The sequence below is a fragment of the Megascapheus bottae genome, chromosome 2 (assembly GCF_031878675.1).
Source record: "Megascapheus bottae isolate mThoBot1 chromosome 2, mThoBot2.hap1, whole genome shotgun sequence".
Lineage (NCBI taxonomy): Eukaryota > Metazoa > Chordata > Mammalia > Rodentia > Geomyidae > Megascapheus > Megascapheus bottae.
In genome coordinates, this window is record NC_143510.1 from 44057926 (window position 1) to 44080179 (window position 22254).

At 42.4% G+C, this 22254-nt stretch overlaps 1 protein-coding gene across 2 annotated transcripts in view; it reads left to right on the forward strand.

Annotated features, from left to right (window-relative positions):
- The window catches only part of Ano6 (anoctamin 6), a 148643-nt gene that overhangs the window by 43379 nt on the left and 83010 nt on the right, over nucleotides 1–22254 (forward strand). For both annotated transcript variants that reach the window (XM_090324514.1, XM_090324520.1), the window contains one exon: nucleotides 13373–13452. In XM_090324514.1, coding sequence (XP_090180640.1) covers nucleotides 13373–13452 — 80 coding nt within the window. The remainder of the gene's footprint in view (nucleotides 1–13372; nucleotides 13453–22254) is intronic.

The window sequence follows — 22254 nt, forward strand, 5'->3', positions numbered from 1 at the left end:
TACAGAGAGGTTGCAGTTACATAAATGAGGTAAAGAATACATTTTTTTGGACTATGTCACCCCTTCTCTCGCCCTCTCCCTGTTTATCCTCTTCCATTCTCACCCAAGTTATATAGTTCCATTTTCTACATAGTGTCTGGTGAGTACCCCTGCTGCATTTGTTCACTATTTGTCCTTCCATTAAGCCAGATAAATAACAAATAAGACAATAGTAAAACAGCAAGGTAACACCTCTTGTTTTGTTTCCCGGAATTCATTTATATAAATGTTACTTTATATAATCAGATACCTATAAGCATTGTGCCTTTGTGATCCTCTCCTAAGAATGTCCTCCTTATTCTCTGTGTGGATCCAGCTTAGATTCTTAAAAGCATTTGCTCTGGAAAGAGCCCATAGGACCAGTATACTCTGACAGTGAACCCATCTCTGCAAATCCCAGGGATGTCAGTTCCTACTTGTCTTCAGTCTTAATCCAGATCCACCTCTCTCCTTGAACCATACCATCCTCATGCTCAGAGGGCAGATAGAGCTTTTGTCTCCCTCTTTTCTGTCCCTTATAGAGAATTCAAGTATTACAGTTTGTAAATATACATTTCTCTATGCATTATGCATTTTTTATCTTGCTGATTAATGTTAATACTTTCCCCAGCACCTGTCAGTTACCCTTCCTATTTTTCTCTTCCATCATATTTTTTCTCTTCTATCATATTTTTTGTTCCATCATATTTTTTCTCTTCCATCATTTTTTCCATCATATTTTACAAGCATATGTTAACAAGAAATGTATATTTCACATAACAAAGCAGTACTTCTCTTAGTTGAATGCTGGAGGCTCATGCCTATAATCCTAGCTACTGGGAGGCTAAGATCTGAGGATCATGGTTGGAAGCCAGCTTGGGTAGGAAAGTCTATGAGATCTTATTTCTAAAAATAACCAAACAGAAGCCAAAAGTGGAGCCATGGCTCAAATGGTAGAGAATTAGCATAAAAGCTCAGGGACAACACCCAGGCTCCAAGTTCAAACCCAGGATGGAGACACCTACACATATACCATACCTATAAGCCAGGTGTTGGTGGTTCAGACCTGTAGCCCTAGCCATTTAGGAGGCTGATATCTGAGGATCCCAACTTGAAGCCAGCTGGACAGCAAAGTCCGTGAGATTCTTATCTCTAATTCACCACCAACAAGCCAGAAGTAGGGCTGTGGCTCCAGTGGTAGATCACTAATCATAAATTAAAAAAAAAAAACAAAACTCTAGGTAAGCGTTATTTTTAGGTGTGTCTTTAGCTGCCACAGGAGATGGGGTTCAGAAGGGTAGAAAGTTGCTAATAGAGGATGAGCTGGGAGTCCATGCCTATGCTCAGGCCTCAGCAGTGCAAGAGAGGAAGGGAAAGGCAGGGCAGAAATCTCTGTTCCACAGAGTAGCAGTTGGCTGTGAGGGCAGAGGACAGAGGGAAGCCGGGGTAGTTGCTGGGTTTTGGGCTTGTCCAGCCAAGGAGAGGGCCTCTTATTGAGGCCTTGTCAGTGGTAGCGATTTGAGACTATGATAAATGTGGTAGGTACAGTGCGGGCAAGAGCTGATTAAAGGGTTTTTTTTTTTTTTTAGCTTTTTATTATGACCATTTAATCTTTATTGTTTTATTCTGATTACTAAGCCATGTATACTCATTGTAAAAGTCTTACACTTTATAAAATAGCACTGAGAATCATCATTCATTATTGCATTCCCCTGTATGGCCCTAGTTCATCTATGGAGGTATATGATTCCAGATTGTTCTGTGCTCACATGCACAAACACATACTTTACAAAAATTCATTGCTAGGAAGTCTTCTAAATTTTGATTTTTTCATATTCTTTAGACATGCTACTACATAAAGCAAATGGATAATGTTCTGTTGTGTTTTGTTATCATCTGGATATTTTAGTCTTATTTTGACATTTTTGTTTGTATTGAATGCTCAAACAAACTTGTGTAATCTTTTTGTCTGTTTGCTTTTGTTTTTTGGTGCCTAACCTGGGCTTGAACTTGGGGCCTGTACTGTCTCTGAGCTTTAGTGTACAAGGCTAGTCCCTGCCTCTTGAGCCTCACCTCTTGTGTGTCTTATTTGAATGTGTATGGAAATTTGTAAAGTAAAATTATATATTCAAAGGGAATGCTCATTTAGCATTTTGCTACTATTAATTGCCCCAAAGAGGAAAGCCTTTTGCTTTTTTTTTTCTTTAGTGGAACTGAACTCGGAGCACTTTGACCTTAGCTTTTTTTGCTCAAGGCTGGTACTCTACCGTCTGAGTTACAGCTCCACTTCCAGTTTTTTGCCAGTGAGTTGGAGATAAGGGTCTTAAGCACTTTTCTACCTGGTCTGGCTTTGAACTGTGATCTTGAGGTCTCCTTACTTGCTAGACTATAGGCATGAGCCACTGTATTTGATTGAATTTGGGCCTCACATTTGGCTAGGCAGGAGCTCAGTCCCTCGAACCACACATTCAGTGGCAGTCCTGGGGCTTGAACTCAGGGCCTGGGCACTGTCCTTGAGTTTTCTCAAGGCTAGTGTTTTACCACTTGAGCCACAGCAACACTTCTAGCTTTTTCTATATATGTGGTACCCAGGAATTGAACCCAGAGCTTCATGCATGCTAGGCAAGCACTCTGCCACTAGGCCACACTCTAGGCCCTCCAGTCCCTTTTTGAGTTGGCTGTTTTCAAAGCAATGTCATACTTTATTCTATATCAACTGCGATTCTCCTGCTTGTACTTGTCTATGTCACTCGAGATGACAGGTGCACAGGCTGTGCCCCCTATTTCTGCTTCCTCTGTTGCTGGGATGGTAAGAGGCACCATCACACTGAGCCATTGGTTGAGATGAAGCAATGCAAACTTTTCTGCCTGGACTGACTGTGCAACACAATCCTCTCACCTATGCCTCCTAAGTAGCTAACATTACAGCTGTGTGCCACTTACTTGGCATTTTGGTTAAAATCAAGGAATGAAAGAGCCTACTGACTAGCATATAGTACCCATGCAAGATGTATTTGCAGGTTGAATGGTAAAACAAGTCTTTGGTTGGTTCAACTAGGACGGCCTCTGTTCTGTTTTTGTTTTAATAATTTTTAATAAAATTTACTAAATAAGATCTCCTGTTGGAACTGATGACGGAAGACTTCGGTATTCAAAAGACCTCTTTTGCTGGGTGCTGCTGGCTCACGCCTGTAATCCTAGATCGTGAAGAGTCTTGAGATGTGAGGATCTCAGTTCGAAGGCAGCTGGACAGGAAAATCGATATGATTCTTACCTCCATTGAGCCACCCAGAAAGCTGGAAGCAGAGCTAATGGCTCAACTGGCAGAGCACCAATTTGGAGAAAAAAAAGCTAAAGGACAGTGCACAGGCCATGAGTTCAAGCCCCAGCACAGGCACTGAGCTTTTAATATTTACTTACCTCTTACAGGGCTGGAGATGGGAGTATGGAATCTTGCATATACTAGGCATGCCTTCAGCTTTGGCCTTTTTAATGTCAGTTCATAGTTAGTGAACTACTGCAGCATTTTTTTCCCTCTACACTGCTTCTAAGAAAAGGGGGAAAGAACTGGAGTAAAGTTTAAATATAGCTTTCTGCTTTTGTTGCAGCTGATACTGGGGGAGTGTTTACTTCCAGTTAAGGGAAATACTGTACCCATTTTTCAGATGCAGACACTAAGGCTTCAGGTGATTGAATGATGTAGCCCAGTTAGAACATGGTAGGCTTGAATTTGCCATCAGGTCTCTCACTGCAGCAGCTAACTCTGGATTTTACTCATTCATTGAGTCAGCCAGTAGCTGGAAATTAATGGGATAGCCAACACAGCTCACTTGGCTTTGCTAAGTTTTTAAGAGTCATCTACAAGTAATGTAAAATCTTCTGCTCTCCTGGAATTCAAATACTCAGCATTCCTGAAGTATTGAAAGAAAATCCAGCCCAGTAGGGCAAGGCAATCCAGTAGTGGGGCTGTTTAATATCTCAGGAACATTGTAACAGAGTTAAGTAATAAGTGAGGGAGAGTTGCCTGTGACCAAGGGGTAGGGGAGTGGTTTCAAAACCTGGAGGTTCTGGGTTCAGATTCCGGATCTGCCGCTCTTGCATTCAGAGATATTAGACAAAGCACTTGGCTCCTCTTTTCTTTCCATGGAATGTTAACTGCTGATCTTCCATCCTGGAGGCTGACATGGCTTTAGGTATGAAAGGAACTTAGATATAAAGTATGCACTAGAGTATACTAGACCTTGTAAAGGACTTCTTAGGGGTGGGATCTAGACAAGCTCTGAGGGAATGGGGAAGGGAGGCTTGTTTTCTGGAGGAATTTTTGTACCTTTGGCTAAGAAGATTTGAGGAGGAATTGCATGTAGAAGGATGAGGGAAAGGGTATCTGGGAGGTGGATTGGATTAATTTCTTGGGTTTGGCAACATTTATTGAAACAGGAAGACAAAATTAAAAACAGACATGGTGGGGAGAAGGCACAGAGGAGAGTAGACCAGTTAAGGTGAAGATGCTTTTTGATTTGTTCATGTTTAGCTTTTGTTCAGGTAGACAAATTGTACAAATAAAGATCAAAATCACATCACATTATACCTTCCCTTTCTTTTCCCCTCAACTTATTTGTATCTGCATTAAGTCTATGTCATATAATACAACTTTGATTCCTTTGTTTGTTTGTTTGTTTGTTTGTTTGTCATGGGGCTTGAACTGTTGACCTGGGCACTGTCCCTGAGCTTTTCTGCTCAAGGCTAGCACTCTACCACTTTGAGCCACAGCTTCACTTCCAGATTTCTGGTGGTAGATTGGAGATAAGAGTCTCCTGGACTTTCCTGTGAGCCAGGGCCCTCCAATCCTAGGCTCCCGAGTAGCTAGGATTACAGGCATGACCCAATCCCTAGCTCTGTTTTTGTGTGTGTAGATACTGGGGTTTAAACTAATGGCCTGGGTACTGCCTGATCATTTTTCACTGAAGACCAGTACTCTTATCACTTGAGCCATAGCTCCACTTCCAGCTTTTTGGCAGTTAATTGAAAAGCTAATAGTCTCAAGGACTTTACTGCTCAGGCTGGCTTTGAACCATAATTCTTAGATCTCAGCCTTCTGAGATTATAGGTGTGAGCCACCAGTGCCCAACTGAACATTTAAAAAATTATTTTGAATAATCACATTTCTGCCATACTATTGTAGTCCAAATGAACATTCACGTATTATTTACTTGAAGTAAAGTTATAAAATCAATGGGTTTGAGTAACATTAAAACTTTATATTCAAGCTGGGTATGGTGGCTCATGCCTGTAATCCTAGCTACTCAGGAGGCTGAGATCTGAGGATCAAGGTTCAAGAGGACCTGAGACTCTTATCTCCAATTAATCTCTAGAAAATGGGAAGTGGGGCTTGGCTCAAGGGGTAGGGTGGTAGCCTTGAGCTGAACAGCTCAGGGACAGCACCCAGGTTGAGTTCAAGCATCATGACTCACCAAAAAAAACCCCAAAAACCTTTTTATTCACAAAATTACTATTCAGAAGACTATTAACTGACATTGCTAACATGTATAATTGTTTCCTTTGCTAATACTAGTTCTTAATAGCTACTTCTTTGGGTGCTGGTAGCAGGACTTGAACTCGGTACCTTACATTCTCACTTAGCTTTTATGTTCAAGACTGGCACTCTCCTACTTGAGCTACTGCCGTACTTCTGCCTTTTTGCTGGTTAACTGGTGATATGAGTCTCCAAACTTCTTTGCTCAGGCTGGCTTCAAGCCTCGGTCTTCAGATCTCAGCCTCCTGAGTAGCTAGGATTATAGGCATGAGTCACCACTGCAGGCAAGTAGTAGTAACTTTTCTTCTACCCATTTAGTAATTAAACATGGTATGTGAGTTGTGATTTTTTTTTTCCATTTACCAAAATTTAGTATTCACTTACAGGGTTAAATTGTAGCTGCTCACTAGCATAAATGTTGATTTGGTAAATACTTGTGAGATGGACAATGAGAGGAATTGACTTGTGCATCTGGAGTCTAGTCTGGGGGCCATCCCTTCTCTAGTGAGCGTGAATATGCAGAGCTTCCATAAATGGGGTTTAGAATTTGTTATTGTACGTTGGATACATTCTCAGTTCTTAAAAATCAAAACATCCAAAAAGCAATGGAAAAAACATTTCTGGCAATTCATTTAGTTGTAAACCTTGATAAATCTTTCTCATTGAAGCAACATAACCTGTACCAACCCAAGACTCTATTTAATGTCTCCCCCGCTGCTCCTAGGTGGAAGTCTATCGGTGGCTATAATGGGAATTGTGTGAGAGTGTTCTACACCTTCCTGCAAATACATAGTAATAAATGATACATACGTGTGGACGGTTATGTTGTTTTAAATTCCAAATTCTCAAACACAGCCGTTAAGCATGAAAGGTTTTGATTAAGAGAATGTAGGCACATCTACTAGGGTTTGCACTTGGAACTTGTTGCACTAGCTTGACTTTTTCCTTTATAAGTCTGATGTTCTACCATTTGAGCCACAGCTTCACTTCAGGGGATGATAGGGTGTGTGTGGTATGTGTGATGTCTGTGGCATGTGTGTGTGTATATAAAAGACTCATGGATTTTTCTACCCAGGCTAACTTTGAACCACAATCCATATCTGGCTATGTATTGTCAGGATATGTATTGTCACTCTCATCTGTGAAGTGAGTGATCACATAACCAGAGCCAAATTTTCCCTGAACGGTAGCCAGCTCCAAACTCAAGGTTTATCTGAGATCTTCAAGGATCCTAAAAGAGGAGAATCATTTGAACCAAAAAGGGATCGCTTTGTAACATGTGATGAGAACATACTTTCTATAATCACTTGTCTTCTATAGAATATCTATAATCACTTGTCTTCTATAGAATAACAACTGTTTAAGCCAAACTTTTTAAGTAAAACACTGCAGCCAGAGTAAACAATCTTAACTCCTTAGTTATGGGGTAGGTGGTTTTGAATGTAAAGGTGTTGATTAAATGTAGGAGTGCCTTGACTTCATATGGTATTAAAAGGGTCACAGAATTACCGAGAAAATTTGGAAAAAGAAGTTGGATTTCAAAACTTAACTGCAAAGTTCTGGTGAACAGGACAGTATAGCGCTAAGACAGGAGTCCAGAGTCCAGATGTAAACTCCCACATCTGTGGCTGAGAATTCTCCTAAAAGTGCATAGAGGAACAAGGTGTCTCTTCAACATACAGTGTTGTGACAATTAGATTTTCACACACAAAGAATGACGCTAAATCTGTACTTCACATCATACAGAAAACACTTAAAATAGTGAAATCAATAAACTATAAGGGATCAAGTCATAAAATCATTAGGAGAAAACAAATACACGTCATTGTGACTCTGACTTGGCAATAAGTTCATGAACAACAGAAGAATTAAAAAAAAGTTGGCCTTCGTCAGCGCTCAAAGGTTGAGTGACAGACAATGTAGAATTAGGAATCATAAATGTCATGGATCTGGATCTGAGAATTGTTTTTTATGGTACTAGTGGTTGGACTAAGGGCCTTGCTCTGTCACTTGGACTTTCTTTGCTCAACACGCTCTACCACTTGAGCCACAACTCTGCTTCCATTCGTTTGGTACAAGAGTCTCATGAACTTTTCCTTTCTGGGCTAGCTTCGAATCTTGATCCTTAGCCTGCTTGATATTGGGTGTGGATTTGAAGTGCATTGCTGGTACCTATCTAAAAAGTTTTGAGGTCATTGCTACCTTGTTGGTACCTTGTTGAACACCAATTTTTCTTTCCAAGTTTACCTTGGCTGCCCTTGCTTTTAAGATAATTAGTTTAGCTAATTGAGCAAAACTCAATTTAAGCTTAGACAGGGGTGATATTAACTCAGCAGATAGATTTGAATTGACATTTGTCCTAAGCGATGTTGATTTTTATTCCTTCAAATGTGCTGCTGTTGTTGTTGAACACAGGGGAACTCTGAGCCTGGGCACTGTCCCTGAGCTCTTCAGATCAAGGCTAGCACTCTACCTCTTTGAGACCTGGTGCTACTTGCCATTTTCTGGTGGTTAATGGAGATAAGAGTCTCATGAACTTTTACGCCCGAGCTGGCATTGAGCCATGATCCTCAGATCTCAGCCTCCCGAGTAGCTAGGATTACAGGCGTGAGCCACTGGTGCCTGGCACATCATTTCTAACTGGAGTGTGAAGAGAAGATAATTCTTATACCACACAAGACATGATTGCCACCAGTTTCAAATATGACTTTGAAAATGTGTTTCTCACTTTCTTGAGCTTGGAGAAATCTTTACAGCCCAACTTGGTACTGGCATATAATACTGTGAATCCTCTTCCATTTCCACCCCCCCTCCCGCATCCTCTCTAGTTATTTCTGGAATGTGAACCCTAAATCTGAATTATTTATCGACCTCATCTTGAGCCTTCCCTCTCTCCCTGCCCAGCCTCTTTTTCTCAACAGAGAGAATTCTGGAATTATTTTTGACCACTTCAGCTTCTTTTTCTGGGGAAGGAAAGAGGGAGGAGGAAAAGAAAAAAGTCATTCATGAAAAATCTCAACTTTTGTTTGAATAAGGACATTTTTTTGGCTCTTGGCTGGGGTCCAGTAGTATGCAATTGCCAATTGTAGGCTTTGAGGACTCAGCAACTTAGAACCAATGTTCATTCGAGTTGTACTATGGAGAACAAATAATGCTCTGGACCCTGAGATGAGGTGACTGGCCCCAGTGGCATATGCTGCATTGACGGCGCATGTTTAGAAGTTCATCAAGCCAGTGGGTGGCTCCTGCCTGTAATTCAAGGTAATCCAGGAGGCTGACATCTGAAGCATCAGTTCAAAGCTAGTCTGGGCAGAAAAGTCTAATCATCTATCTCAAAAAAAAAAAATCCTGAAAACTTAGCATAGGTTGAAGCAAAACTAGCAGTCAGTCCTTACATGGTTGTAAATAATTTTCAAGTCACATTTGTGTATACATGTGTATTGGTTGATTGTTCACAGTGACCTGTGATTATGTAGATTGTTATGGTCTGCATTTTATTGATGCAGAGAAAGAAAGAGACATAGAATTATGAGATGTGCTTAACACAAGACTGGCTTATGTTTTGGTCTTCTGACTCAAGTTCAGTGCCCTGTGTAGTAGAACACAGCCATGTTTATCCCTTGCTAGAAACCTTTCCTCCTTTGTAGTTTATAATCCAATATTATTAGTAATAGTATTAAAAGTATTTTATGCTAGTCCTGGGGCTTGAACTCAGGGCCAATTCAGGAACCTCATAGATTCAGGTTCCATTGTGTAACTTCTAGACATTGCCTTGAGGTGCCTGACAACCCTAAAATATGATTCATCAATGGAAACAGGCACAAAAATAAGATTAAAACTGGGTGACAGTGGCTCACAATATAATAGGTCTGCTTAGGATCAAATATTCAGATGAATATCCTCAGTACAGTTCCATTTCAGTCTTGTACAGCGCTGAGCCTGTGCACAGGAGCTTCTTTTCCCAGTGCTTTTATTTTTCTTGTGTCATGGTTTTGAATAGTGATGTCTTATCTTTGCACAGCCTTGTAAGATTACCAGAGTAAAGTTATCCAACATCCGATAAACAGAGGATAAGTAAACCCAAGATTATGTAATCTAGCAGCAGAAGAACTGTGGAGTCAGAACTTGAACCCGTTCCGTGCCTTTGGTCTATAACCAATGCCCTTTGTACGATGGCATGGTGTGTGTGTGTGTGTGTGTGTGTGTGTGTGTGTGTGTGTGTGTGTAGAGAGAGAGCGAGCACATGCACACATGTATATATGTTGTGTATATATATGTGTGTATGCATGTGTATATATGATATACATATATTTGCACACATACCCACGCATACACACACACATATTTTTGTGGTGCTGGGAGTTGAGTCCAAATGTGAGGCAATGCTCTCTCTGTTGTTCACCTCCAGTTTGCATCCTCTTACAATCTTACCTTTTTTTACTCATACATTTATTGTGCTTCTGATTATCTCAATAGCTACCAATCACAGTAATAAATGAGTAGTCAGAACCCAGCCCTCCCTACCTGATTCTAGTTACCTGCGGCTCTGCATTATCAGGAACTTTGGTTTTTGACCCGTGGGTGTGCTGTGTTTTTCATTCTCTGATGAGTGATATTTTTGATCTGTGAGTGTGCTGCTATTTTACATTTTCTGATGAGTGATAGATTATCTATTTTCTGATGAGTGATAGATTATCTATATTCTGATGAGTGATAGATTATCTATGTTATAAAATTGGAGATAATGGATCTTTCTATGGGCCCATTTATGTTCCAGTCTCAGGGTTGTGGTGTGGTGTGGGTTATCTCTCGGTTTCACAATTGGGATAGTAAATTTTCTTTACTCCATTTTTAATTGGTGGATTAGGGAACTATGTGAATTCGTATTCTGGTTCATGTCCTCTTAGTATTTACCTATTACACTGACCAGGCCTCTAGATATTTTTGGGGGGCCCTGACTTCAGAATATAAAATAAGTGAATCAGAGTCAGTACTGCTTTTCTTAATGCTTTAATGTTTTGATCTTATTATCCTACAATTTTAAAAATATACTCTTTCAGCCAAGCTTGATGATTTGACCTGTAATCCTAGAACTAAAACCAAATTACAACTTTCAGGCATGCCTAGGCTATCCAGAGAGAGCCTGGCTCAAAATTCCAAAATAGAGGCTGGGAGTTTGGTCTAGTGGAAGAGTGCCTGCCTAGTAGACCTGGGTTCAATTCCTTGGTTGCCACATACGGAAGTGGTGCTGTGGCTCAAGAGTGCTAGCCTTGAAAAAGCTCAAGGAGAGTGCCCAGGCCCTGAGTTCAAGCCCTAGGACTGGCAAAAAAAAAAAAAAATCCAAAATAAATGATTGAAAAAATAAAACATAAGCTATACCATCCCTTCCCTTCTCTGTGGTACTGGGGATCAAGTCCAAGGCCTTGTATGCTAGGCAAAGTACTCTTTTATTTTCTGTCCTTTCTCATTTTCTTTTTTCAGGTGCTAGAATTTAAACTCAGGGCCTGGACGCTGTCCCTGAGCTTATTGCTCAAGGCTAGTGCTCTTCCATTTAAGCTGCAGCTTAATTTCTGGCTTCTTGGTGGTTGACAGGAAAGTCTGTGAGACTCTTCTCCTAAAGAGGCTGGTTTTGAACCTAGACCCTCAGATCTCAGCCTCTTGAGTATGACAGTAATTGTGTGCCACTAAGTGCCAGCTTTAATGCATTTTTATTACTGTCCTACATCTCCAGCCTTGATCCTTTGAATATTGGCCGAATATATTAACTTCTTATTCTATTTAGGAAAATGTTTAGTGATTTCTTCTGGCTAAACTCTCAATTGTTTCTTAAACTATAGCAATCCAGTTGATACTATATGTCCTGGTACTTAGAAAATGATAAAATCATTAATCATTGTTTAATTCCTTTCTTCAAAAAGAGGAGCTTAGTACCCACAGGGCCCCCAAATAAAGAGAAATATATGGTAGGCAATGATAATTTGTTTTTTTTGATGAATATTCAGATACCTTTCCATTGTGCATCTATACAAAATTCCATTGATCTTTTGCTGGTCAAAGCCAAAGTGCTGTGTGTGTATGTGTCTATGTGTCTGTGTGTATACACATGCATGTGTGCATGGACATGACAATCCTTGGCCTTGAACACAGGGATTAGGCACTGTCCCTGAATTTTTTTTCTCAAGACTAGTGCTCTACCATTGAGCCACAGCTGCACTTCTGGCTCTTTGGTGTTCAATTAGAGATAAGAGTCTCCTGGACTTTCCTGCTTGGGCTGGCTTTGAGCTGTAATAATCAGATGTCAGCCTCCTGAGTAGCTAGGATGATAGGTATGAGCCACCAGAGCCCAGCTTCAAAGCTCTTTTAAAAACTTATTTGTATTACAGTAGCGCCGAACATGTGACAAAGAGTGCCTAAATATTTTGAAGTTCTAAGTGCTGAACTTAAATGAACTAACAGTGATACAGTTCAAGATAGTACTTTTATTTTTCTAGCACAGGACATAAAGACAGTACTGAAAAACATATTTGAAAGGCACACACGTAAAAATCAGCTTTGCTCTACCATTTGAGCCACAGCACCGCTTCTGGTTTCTTGCTGGTTAATTGGAAATACAAGTCTCACAGACTTTCCTGCTCAGACTGGCTTTGAACTGTGATCCTCAGGTCTCAGCCTCTTGAGTAGCTAAGATTTTAGGCCTGAGCCAAGTGTGATTCTCCCCCCCCCATCCCACACACACAGTTATGTTAGAGTACCAGAAATGAGAATTCCTCAATTCCTCATGCCCTGCAATATAGAAGCATAATTCTCATATTCGTATCATAAGTCTTTTGCCATCTCAGTACATTAGTGGGTGAGCCAGCTGTGGCTTTATTCTACTCAATGATTGTTTCCACAAAGCCATCTTTGTTTTGATTCACTGAAAGCTAGCTTTTGACTCTGTGTAGACATGAACTAGGAAATCTGTTAGTTTCCATTATCAGAAGAAAAACTAGAATATAAATTTTTTCTCTCAGCAATCTTTCAGGCAGCATAGTGCCTTTTAATTTAGTAGAACATGCATGGGAAATACATGCATCTTGCGTCTCCCCTGTCTTCAGGAAAAATGCTCACTTCGAAGTCTGTCAAATTCCCTTCCAAAGGTAAAGAAAATCAACTGTCACAGCTCTGTCCATCTGCTGACCTCAGATACAGGCCATAACATGTGAATATGAAACCATACAGGAATCAAGATGTCAGAATGAAGTCACCCTATCAGTGTTACAGTACTCATGTCAGAATATATGCAAGCACTACATTTTATTGGCTTTGCTGGTTTTGTCAGAAAAGCATGTGTCATAATAACCATGATGGGATTTCTCCCCTCCTTTTCCTTCCCTCTCCCTTTCTTCCCTTTCCTTTGCTTTTTTTTTTTTTGCCTATCCATCCATGCCAGTACTAGGGCTTGAACTCAGAATCTCACAGTCTTAGTTGTTTTTTTCACTCAAGGTTGGCAACTCTGCTACTTGAGCCACATCTCCACTTGTAGTTTTTTGGTGGTTGATTGGAGATGAGAATCTCCCAAATTTTCTTGCTTGTGGATCTTTGAACTTTGGTCCTCAGATCTCAGTCTCCTAAATAGCTAGGGATATAGATGTAACCCACTGGCACCGTGCAACACCAAGTATGTTTATCACCCTGGCGTGTGAATATAAATGTGTGTGTGTGTATGCATACATATGTGTATACATTACATGTATGTGTACTTGGTTCTGTGGGCCGTTTTAAATAGAGCAATGCTTTCAGCTTCCTACTTTATTCATTTATTTCTCCATTTATTTTTAGTGTTGGAAAACTTTGACCAAATAATCATCCCCAATTGTGGATCCCTGGAGAATCAGCAGGATTTCCGGACGCCGGAGTTTGTGAGTACCTCTGCTTCATCTTAAGTATTGCTTAGTTAGAAGCTGCTCACAAGAGAGAGGAAACAATTCCTTCAGTGAATTCTCTTGCTCACTGGCTGCATCTGTGGCAGGGGCTATGTTGGAGGCCGTGGTGTCTGAGCATCTCAGCATCGTGAGAGACAGGGGTGTCCGATCTTATCACTGCTCCCAGAATTGCAAATGGAAACCCACTCTAGAATGAAATAGAAAAGTGCTAGGTATGGGTGGCTCATGCCTATGATCCTAGCTACTCAGGAAGTTGAGATGTGAAGATCTGTGTTTGAAGCCAAACCAGGCTCTTAATCTCCAATTAACGTGGAGAGAAAAAAAATCTGGAAGAACTATGGCTTCAAGATAGAGCACTAGCTAGCCTTGAGCAGAAAAGCTCAAGGACTGAGCCCAGGTCCTTAGTTCAAGCCCCAGTACTGGCACAAAAACACATTCATAGGTTCTGTTGCTTCTGGTTTCTGCTTTTAGTAACTCAGGGCCTTGTTGTTTATTGAGTACATACATTGCATTGACCAGGGCTGGTTATTTATTGTGGACTAGCACGATTCTTCTGCCCTTCTAGAACCTTAGGTCATGTAACGTAAAATGAAGAGTGTTCTGTGGTTTGTTATAAGAGAACTAATATATTCGCACTCAATTAGATGCATTAGATTGCCATGGTTTATGCCCTTAAGGAATCAAGAGTCTTATTAGATGCTACTATGATTTTATTAATGCCTTGTTTAAAGAAAATGAAGCATGCAGGATGCTTTGCAAAATGGCCTTCACGAAATAAGTTTTTTTTTTCTTTTTTTTTTATATGAAGCTCATTTGGAGAGAGAATTGGAGAGGGTGAGGGGTTTTCTAACCTGTATGCACTGAGCGTTGTCCCTGCTGTAAGTGGCTGGTCTGCCATTTGCTTGAGCAATGCAAGGATCTTTTCTTGGTTTGTGTTTTCCAAGTACAATAGACATTCGTCCCTCCAGTAATCAGCAGAGCAGGACTGCATTATTGATAGTCTTTTCTATTCATACTTTATGGATTTCCCACTCAATTCAAGAGTAAGGAAAACCAGCCAGGGCTCCAAACTGAAAAAAAAAAAAGGATTGCATATGAAATGATCCACAATGCCATTTTTGTTCCAAGTCTGAGACTGTCCTGTGGTGTATCTGCAGATCGCCTACTGGGAAAATCACTTGGATATAATAGAAAGGCATAGTATTCAGTGCCTTCTCCATTATATTCAATGAGATTTTCAGTGAAGGAAAATTGTGAGTGCTTATCAGTATTGCCCGTGTCTTAAAAAGCAAAGCAGTTTTGTGCTTTTCACAGCTACATTCCAAAAGCAGAATTCACGCGTTTCAGATTTAAGTATGATACAAACTCATGGAGTCACTCCTTAAATATGTGTATAAATGTATCTTTTTCTTGGAGGGAAGGGGTGCTTGAACTCAGTACCTGTGTGCTATCTCTCTCTGAGCCTTAATGCTCAAGATGAGCACTCTACCACTTGAGCCACAGCTCCACCACTAGCTTTTTGGTGGTTCATTAGCGATAAGAGTCTTTCAGACTTGGCTGGCTTCAAACTTCAACCCTTAGATCTCAGTCTTCTGAGTTGGATTGCAAGTGTGAACCACCAACATCCGGCTAATTAATCTTTAAGTAGTTATACAAAGGGGTTTCAATTGAACATGCCAGTTCATGAGTACAGTGTATCTTGAACAGTATCACCTTTTCCCTCATTCTCCGCCCCTCCCTTTAAATTTTTTTTTGGGGTCCATACTGGGGCTTGAACTTGGGGCCTCTTGCTTATATTAGTTTACACAAGGCTCTACCACTTGATCCATAGCTCCAGTTCTGGCTTTTTGGTAGCCAGTTAGAGGTAAGAGTCTTACAGATTTTCCTGCTTCAAGGCTGGCTTCAAATCCCAGTTCTTGGATCCCACTCTTGTCAGTAGCTAGGATTACAGGTGTGAGCCACTGGCATCTAGCTAGCATTGACTTCTTGACTGGAAGTGGTGCTGTGGCTCAAGTGGTAGAACACTGGCCTTGAGCTGAAGAGCTCAGGGACAGCACCCAGGCCCAGAGTTCAAACCCCATGACCAACCAAAAAAATTTTTTTTCACAGTGCTTAGCATTGATGGCTCATGCCTATATCCTAGCTACTCAAGTGGCTGAGATCTAAGGATAGTATAGTTCAAAGCCAGCCTGGCAGGAAGGTACATGAGACTTTTAATGTCCTCTTAATCAGCAAAATAAGTTTACAGTAGAACTGTGGCTCATGTGGTAGAAGGTTAGCCTTGAGCACAGAAGGTCAGGGCCAGTGCCCAGCTCCTGAGTTCAAGCCCTAGGACAAGCACATAAAATAATGTTGTTTTTTTGTTAGATTTACCAGAAGTCCTTTTATTAGACTGCAGTGGTATATCTGGGATATGTTCATCATGGTTGTTCTGAGTGGCTGTGATCAGATCACTGACCCTCGGTTCTTTTTCTAATTGCAGATTAGACTATCTGCAGAAAGACTGTGTGATTTTTATGGTGCTTTATAGATTTTTCACACCTCTGATGCTCATTACCTGCTGCTTATTTTTTATTTTTTATTTTTGTATAGAACACAAATAGCAGCTTCTATTTTCTCTCTTGGTATCCCAAGCCAGTGTACTTCCAGCCTCATAGCAAACACATATTATACCCAACTTCTGTCTCCATGGTAAACAAACAGGAGGTGTAGAGGAGGTGTCTGGAGAATGGATCACCCCAGAGAATGCTGCCTTGTGTTTCAGAGTAGCCCTTTTGGTAGGCAGAAGGTTACAGCTGTAGTGGAAACTGAGACAGGCAGGTGGGACCAGGCATATGCCAACATCAAGTTGGGTAAGTTGATCCAAGCCAGAATTTTTTGAAACAAATGTGATGATAAAAGGAACCTGGGATTGAAAACCCAAAAGTAAAAGCTAAATTGAAAACAGAAAGGACAGAAGAATGAAGAGTTGCAAGGGTGGGGGTGGGGATGGGGGTGGGGGTGGTAGGAATCAGAATTGTGGAGGTTTCTTTCTTTTTTTTTTTCTTTTTGTTTTCCTATCAGGCATTTTGGAATGCCCAACTCTAGTTTGTTAAGTTGACCTGAAATAAAACAAGGCAGAACCCTTGTTTATCCAGGCCTTATTTTTAAATAGTTCAGATTTTAGAAAGATTAAGAATCTGGTGTATGAAACAGAGGGTATAAATAACAGAGGCTATTTATATAGTTCAATGAACAGAGAGAATAAAATGCTTTATCGTGACTAGTTTGTTTCCTTCAACATGTGTTTTTCTTGCACTTGGACTCAGGTCTGGAGAAAAAAGAGCTGGTCGCTGGTTTTAGAAGCCAGTTGCAGTTTCCTCAGCTCAGGCAGACCCTGCATTGCTCTAGAGTAGATCCTGTGTAGATCCTGTCAGCCCACCCTGTGCTCTGAGGACAGCACTTCTCCTGGTTTTAGGATCGCATCCCTAGTGATCTTCTGTTTTGTTGGCTGGATTTCATTGGTGGTGTCACTTGTGTCCCCTTTCTACTCTCTTCGGGGTCAGAGGCAAGTGAGTCCAGGCCATCTGTGCTAGCATGTGCACGGGTGAGCAGGAATGTGGACAGAGGGTGCCCGTGTTGTTGCTGTACCAAAAGCTTGTGAGACACGTAACAGGTAGAAACACTGATTTAGACCTGCTCTGAGGTCAGGCGCGTGGCAGGGAGGGAGTCAGTGGGAGGATGTGGCAACACTGCAACTTGGTGATCATGCTATTAGCATGACAAAAGTCTGATTAACATTTGTATGTGCGTGTATGTGTGCATGCGTGAGCGAGCCAGTCATGGGGCTTGAACTCAGGGCCTGAGCACTATCCCCAGTCTTTTGTTTCCCCTCAAGCCACAGCTCCATTTCCAGCTTTTTTTTTTTCTTTTTGTGATTAATTGAAGATAAACATTTCCTGGACTTAGGTGCCCAGGCTGGCCTTAAACTGCAGTCCTGCTATCTCAAGCATCCTGAGTAGCTAGGATTACAGGTGTGAACCAGTGGTGTCAGGCTCTACACCATTCCTTTTTTTTTTTTTTTTTTTGCCAGTCCTGGGGCTTGAACTTAGGGCTTTGGCACAGTCCTTGGACTTTTTCAAGGCTAGCACTTTACCACTTGAGCCACTGTCTTTGGACTTTTCAAGGCTAGCACTTTATCACTTGAGCCACAACTCTACCATCAGCTTTTTTTGCGTGTCTGTTGTACCTAGAAATCAAACCCACAGCTTCATGCATGTTAGGCAAGCACTTCACCACTAGGCCACACTCCTGGCTTTGCAGCATTCTTGCCTGGGGAAGCCTAGTCTCCCCTTCTTCCCTAGGGCTCCCATTCTCAAGAGCTGAGGTCAAGAGGTAAAGATCCAGGCCACGGTGGCTGCACTGGAGGAGACTAAGGGGAGCAGGATAAACATTGTGGGGAGAGAGAGGTATAGTCAAGGCTGTTGGTAGGAACGCTGACTATAAAGGCACTGATTCCAGAAGAGAGATACACCATCCATTGACAGAGACAGGTTGGGGACCGTAGGCCTGAGACTCTGGTATTAATAGATCAGAAAGACGAGGATGAGCACTGGAGACGTGGGACAGCAAAGGGCCTCCCAGGTGCCAGCTGAAGAAGCCCACCAAATGCTGTGGGTGAGGACGGCAAGATGACCATGGAACTGAGGGAAATCTCAACTGACAAGTGGTATCTAGAACCTCATGAGGAAGAGGATAAGGATGGAATAAGAGCTGAGTACAGAGAACATAACATACACCCTTTTCCTTTCCTTTCTCCCTTTCTCTTCCTTTCTTTCCTTTTGCTTTGAGCACACTTACAGGGAGGCTGAATACAGCAGCTCATCTGTAGCATTTGAGAAGCTGAGGTAGAAGAATCGGAAGGTTCCAGACTAGTCTAGGTGGCATACATAGCAAGACCTGGCCTCAGGAGACAAAACAAGAAGAAAAAATAGCATGTCATCTGGAAAAAAAGATTTCAGGTGAAAGAAAATTTAAGATGGCAGGGAATTTTGTTAGTAAGAGAATAATCTATCTGGGACCTGGAATCATTGTTGGAATGATGTCTTTGAGAGGGGAAGGAGAGCATGGAATCCAGTCCAGAGGTGAGCCACAGCTGTGGGCTTTTGTCATACCTAGAAGTAGGAGGCGAGCCAGATTATTGCAGCAAGAGTAGGAATTCATTGAAGAAAGCATTGTTGATCAAATAAGAGCAAGGCATTAGAAAAGATCTGGGGAGGAGAGATTTGCAGAGAGGACTGGATCCTCTGAAAGGGAGAGAGGGGGTGGATATCCTGGGGGTAGGGAGAAGGCGGGTGTACTGTGAACATGCGACAGTAATGACAGTGGTTGAGTGATCAGGATCCTGTCCCATCGTAGTCAAGCTTGAGTAGGCTGTGAGTTTGATTTCACCAAACTGGGTTTTCTCTATATTACTTTAGCAAAGCAAGACAAAGGTGAGGGGGTTGGGGGAGATTTGCAGAGGACTGTGGGTTTGAGGAAGGTGAGGCCTCACAATCAGTGGATACAGATCTTAGTGTAAGTTTGATCCTATTCTCCCCCACCCCAGTCCTGGGGCTTGAACTTGGGGCCTATGCACTATCCTTGGGCTTTCTCAAGGCTAGTGCTCCACCACATGAGCCACTTCTGACTTTTTTTTGTGTATGTGATACTGAGGAATTGAACCCAGGTCTTCATGCATGTTAGGCAAGCGCTCTACCACTAGACCAAACTTTTGGGCTGAGTTGATGCTTTTAAGTTTGGAATCATAGCGGGGTGCAGGTGACTCACACCTATAATCCTAGCAACTTAGAAGGCTGAAATCTGAGGATCTGGTTCAAAGACAGCTTGGGCTGGGAAATCCATGAGTCTCTATATCTCCAATAAACCACCAGAAAACCAGCTGTAGCACTATGGCTAAAAGGAGTAGAGCACTAGCCTTGAGCTGAAGAGCTCAGGGACAGTGCCCAGGCCCAGAGTTCAATCCCCACAGCCAACAATAAAAGTAAAAATAACATTGGAATCTTGAAGATATTCAATCTCAGTAAATTGGGATTGTTAAGGAAAAAAAATGCTTGTAACTGTGGGAGAAGGAGTATGGCAGCTATAACAGAAGCCGAGATAACCAGTGTCCCACTCCTGCGATCGTAGCTACTCACGAGGCTGTGATCTAAGATTCAAAGTCAGGCTGGGCACAAGTCTGTGAGACTCTTCATCTCCCATTAGTGACCCAGGAAGCAGAGCTATGGCTCAAGTGGTAGAGTGCTAATCTTGAAAAGAAAAAGCTCCGGGTCAGGGCGTGGGCCCTGAATTCAAGTCCTCGTATCAGAATACGCAGACAGAAAAACAGAAACCTGAGAGGAAAGGGAAATTTTGGCTCCTTGGAGCTTGTCTCATGGTGAGTTCGTCTTGTAGTGAGGCAGTGGGAGTGCAGAGCAGAGCAAAACCATTCCCCTCCTGACAAGATGTGTGTAGGGAGTGAGGAACCGGGAGAGATAGAAGTGAGCCAGGGTCCTGCAATTCCTCAGGGACACATTTCCAAGGACGGAAGACTTCCCTCTAGACCCTAGCGCTAGCTTCTCTCAGGAGTGCCCCCTTGTGGACTAAGCCTGCAACAGAAGGCAACAGTGGGCAAGCTTGTTGAAGAGGAGGTAGAGTGAATAAGAAAGTGAAGCTGTGAGCATTAGAGTGAGGGTGGAGGCAGAACAGCGCAAGGACAGGGTGTCTGAAGGATCATGCATGGATGTGGAACTCCCCAAGAATTTGTCAGGCATCTGTAAGGAATGTGGGGTGGTGACTCGAGGATGGGGAGGTGGATACAGAATCAGGAGGACTGATAACCAGAGGCAAACCTAGCCAGCGATTAGCCACAGTGTTGTAGTAGAGATACAGCTAGGACACAGTTGCTCTACCTCGGTACTCTGGCATCTTGGGCTGGATTACTTTTTTCCTTTTTTAATTTCTGTCAGTTAAGGGGCTTGAGCTCAGCGTCTAGGTGGTATCCCCTTTTCACCCAAGACTAGGGCTCTACCACATGAGCCACAGCTCTACTTGTGGTTTTCTGTGGCTGATTGGAAATAATGTCTCACAGCCTTCCTTACCTGGGCTGTTTGCACTGAGATTGAGATGTCAGCCTCTGGAGTACCTAGGACTACAGGAGCCAGCATCTGGCTTGGATTACTCTTACTCTGGGGTTGATGCTATCCTATGCACTATGGGGTATTTAGTTTTGTGTGAGTCGTGGGGCTTGACCTCGGCCTGGGCACTGTCCCTGAGCTCTTCAGTTCAGGACTACCACCCTACCCTTGAGTCAAGCCCCACTTCCCATTTTCTGGAGGTTAATTGGAGATAAGAGTCTCCGGTCCTTTTGTGCCTGGGCTGGCTTTGAACCTTGATCCTCAGATCTCAGCCTCCTGAGTAGCTAGGATTACAGGCGTGAGCTACTGTGCCCAGCTACTATGGGGTATTTATTAACATTCCTAAGTTCTGTCAGCTGGACAGAAATGGTCAGTGGAACTTCTGCCTTCTTGATGCTAAACAGTACTTGCAGACATTGCCAAAAATGTACCCTGGGTACAAAGCTTGCCTTCTCTCAGAACCACTGGGTTCCATGACTACTGAAAAGACACTGAGACTACTCGTCCTTAGGTGAGGCTGTTTGGGGGTAACGTGGGGTCACTAGTGCAGATTCTAGTAGATCGTGAAATAAACTGGAAAAACAAGAAGAAAACTTACTGCTCTCCCCTTCAAAGAGCCTGAGGAGGAGGAACTAGAGAATGAGGAAGACACAGCAGGAGGAGATTGGCAGCCTGGGTGATGTCCTTTTATTAGATGGACGAGTTTTAAAGAGGCTTTACAAGAGGGGAGTGGTGGTGCCTGGAGTGTGGCTTAGCTCTGTGTTCGATTCTTCCGTACCACATACACAGAAAAAGCCTGAAGTGGTGCTGTGGTTCAAGTGGTAGAACACTAGCCTTGAGCAAACAAGGCTAAGGGACAGTGCCCAGGCCCTAAATTCACGTCCTAGTCGTAGCATGCATACACCCTTACACACACACACACACACACACACACACGCACGATCTTTTGTGTCCTCCTCTTCTTTGTTCCAGTGACCTCTGAAGTAACTAAATGGGGGCTGAGGCTATTGAAACATATTTCTATTTAGTGATCAGTCTGACATCCCAGAAACTCAGTAGTGCCATCATATGGCCAAGGCTCCCAGGAGCATCAGCGTGCCCAAGTGTAAGAGCAAGGCAGGCCTCCCTGCTGGCACTTGGACATTGACTGCTTTTTCTTTCTGGACATTGTGAATAGGATAGCCTAGCCTTGGGGTCAAATTGAAGAGAATAGAACCCCCTTCTAGTGGCTCCCTAAAGAGAACAAGTATTAATTTGGCAGAGGGCTCTGGAAGGAGGAAATTAAGGTCAAACATTAATGCTTGTTTACTGTGGTTGAAATTCACATTTCAACTCAAAGTTTTCTGTGCCTTTAAGAAGGAGCCAATGGAAGGTGGCTTTTGAGGATGGGGGAGTGGCTGACTTCAGGGACCCTGTGGGTTTGTGAAGGTTGTGGAGAATAAGGAAAAGCTATAGGCAGAGGTGTCATTTGGACATTATTCCTCCCCCCCCCCCGTCATTTCTTTGGAATGCGGAAAGTCCTGTGTTTTCCCAAGAAACAGTCATAAAAGGAGATCTGGCTTTAGACTCCACGGGGCCAAGACCCACCAGAGCCAGTTTAACTCAGAGGGCCAACAAACTGTCC